This window comes from Nanorana parkeri, unplaced genomic scaffold (genome assembly GCF_000935625.1).
Source record: "Nanorana parkeri isolate BGI_ZX_2015 unplaced genomic scaffold, ASM93562v1 scaffold5, whole genome shotgun sequence".
In the NCBI taxonomy this organism is placed as follows: Eukaryota; Metazoa; Chordata; class Amphibia; order Anura; family Dicroglossidae; genus Nanorana; species Nanorana parkeri.
This window is the reverse complement of record NW_017306273.1, coordinates 5612985-5614214: the sequence shown is the minus strand read 5'-3', so window position 1 is coordinate 5614214 and position 1230 is coordinate 5612985. Positions and strand designations below refer to the sequence as shown.

General features: G+C 42.9%; 1 protein-coding gene across 1 annotated transcript in view; it reads right to left on the bottom strand.

Annotated features, from left to right (window-relative positions):
• The window catches only part of CHEK1 (checkpoint kinase 1), a 13277-nt gene that overhangs the window by 11346 nt on the left and 701 nt on the right, over positions 1-1230 (bottom strand). Inside the window, exons 2-3 of the mRNA XM_018552302.1 lie at positions 662-759; positions 260-483 (exon numbers count right to left, since the gene is read on the bottom strand). Coding sequence (XP_018407804.1) covers positions 260-483; positions 662-726 — 289 coding nt within the window. The 5' untranslated portion in view covers positions 727-759. The remainder of the gene's footprint in view (positions 1-259; positions 484-661; positions 760-1230) is intronic.

Genomic DNA, 1230 nt, shown 5'->3' with positions numbered 1-1230 from the left:
CATACCTGCATCTGCATACCCATCAAATCAGTGTCTGATTACCCCCCCCCCAGGACAACCCTTTCCTAGCCAATAAAATCAAGCGTGATAATGTACACAAATATACACACAGCTGTGCTACACATAACAGAACAGTAGTGTTCCATTTTTCCACCTACATATCACAACCATGTACACATAAGATACCGATTGATATTATTTCAGCAGTGTTCTCTTCACAGTGAGCTCTGCATAACAAACAAATTAAATGATCACCTACCAATTCTATCGAAGAGTTCGCCTCCCCTGCAGTACTCCAGGAACAGATACTGAACGTTGCCTTCTTTGCGGTGCCCGAAGAACTTGACAATATTGGCATGGGTGAGCATTTTATTGATACATATCTCTTTCTTTATGTTTTCTGGGCAATCTGCTGCTCGTTTCATATCCACAATCTTCACGGCCACCGCCTCCTCAGTCTTCCGGTTCACAGCCAGCTGTACCCTGACCGGAAAATAATTCAATCAATAGGCTGCTCATTAAGGAAAAAAAAAAAAAGGGCTAACCTCCTATATATGTTTATACGTTGGAGAGTCTAATGCATTCCGTTTCAGGGGCAGTTGCAATATACAGTAAATCTACTAAAGAATCCAAAAGTAAGCCAGCTTCCTGTAATACTTACTCTCCGTAAGCTCCCTCTCCTAGTGTCTGCACCAGATCCCAGTCCTCAACAAAAGGTATGGCCATGATTTATATAATCACTCGTTTATTGCCAATTCACTGCAAGGGAAGAGAAAATAAATGCTGGATTTGGGTTTAAAATAGCAAAAATAAATGATAATAAAACTTGAAAGATGATAATTTTTTAACAACCCCCTGCAAAAACACCCCCAAAAACAATTGTTTTCAATGAGCCCTAGTGGTGACCTGCGTGTTTCCTGTACAGAAAAAAAACAAAAAAACACAGGTCACCGCTATAGTGTGAACCGGACTTCAAGTGTAATTCCACTTTCCCAGGCGAGTTTGGGAAACTGGAATGACCGCCAACAATCTGCCCCCTCAAGCACGGTCCCCTGACCCATGAAAAGCGTTACTCGTTGGTCAGGTGACCGCTCTGAACAAGGAGTGATCACAGTTTGCGAGTTGAATTTTAAATACCGACTACAGGGCTGTGCTGCTGTGTATGATGTGCTGGTCCTACACCGCCAGACGTGGAGGTGAAGGAGCGTTTGTTGACAGGTAAGAGCAGCA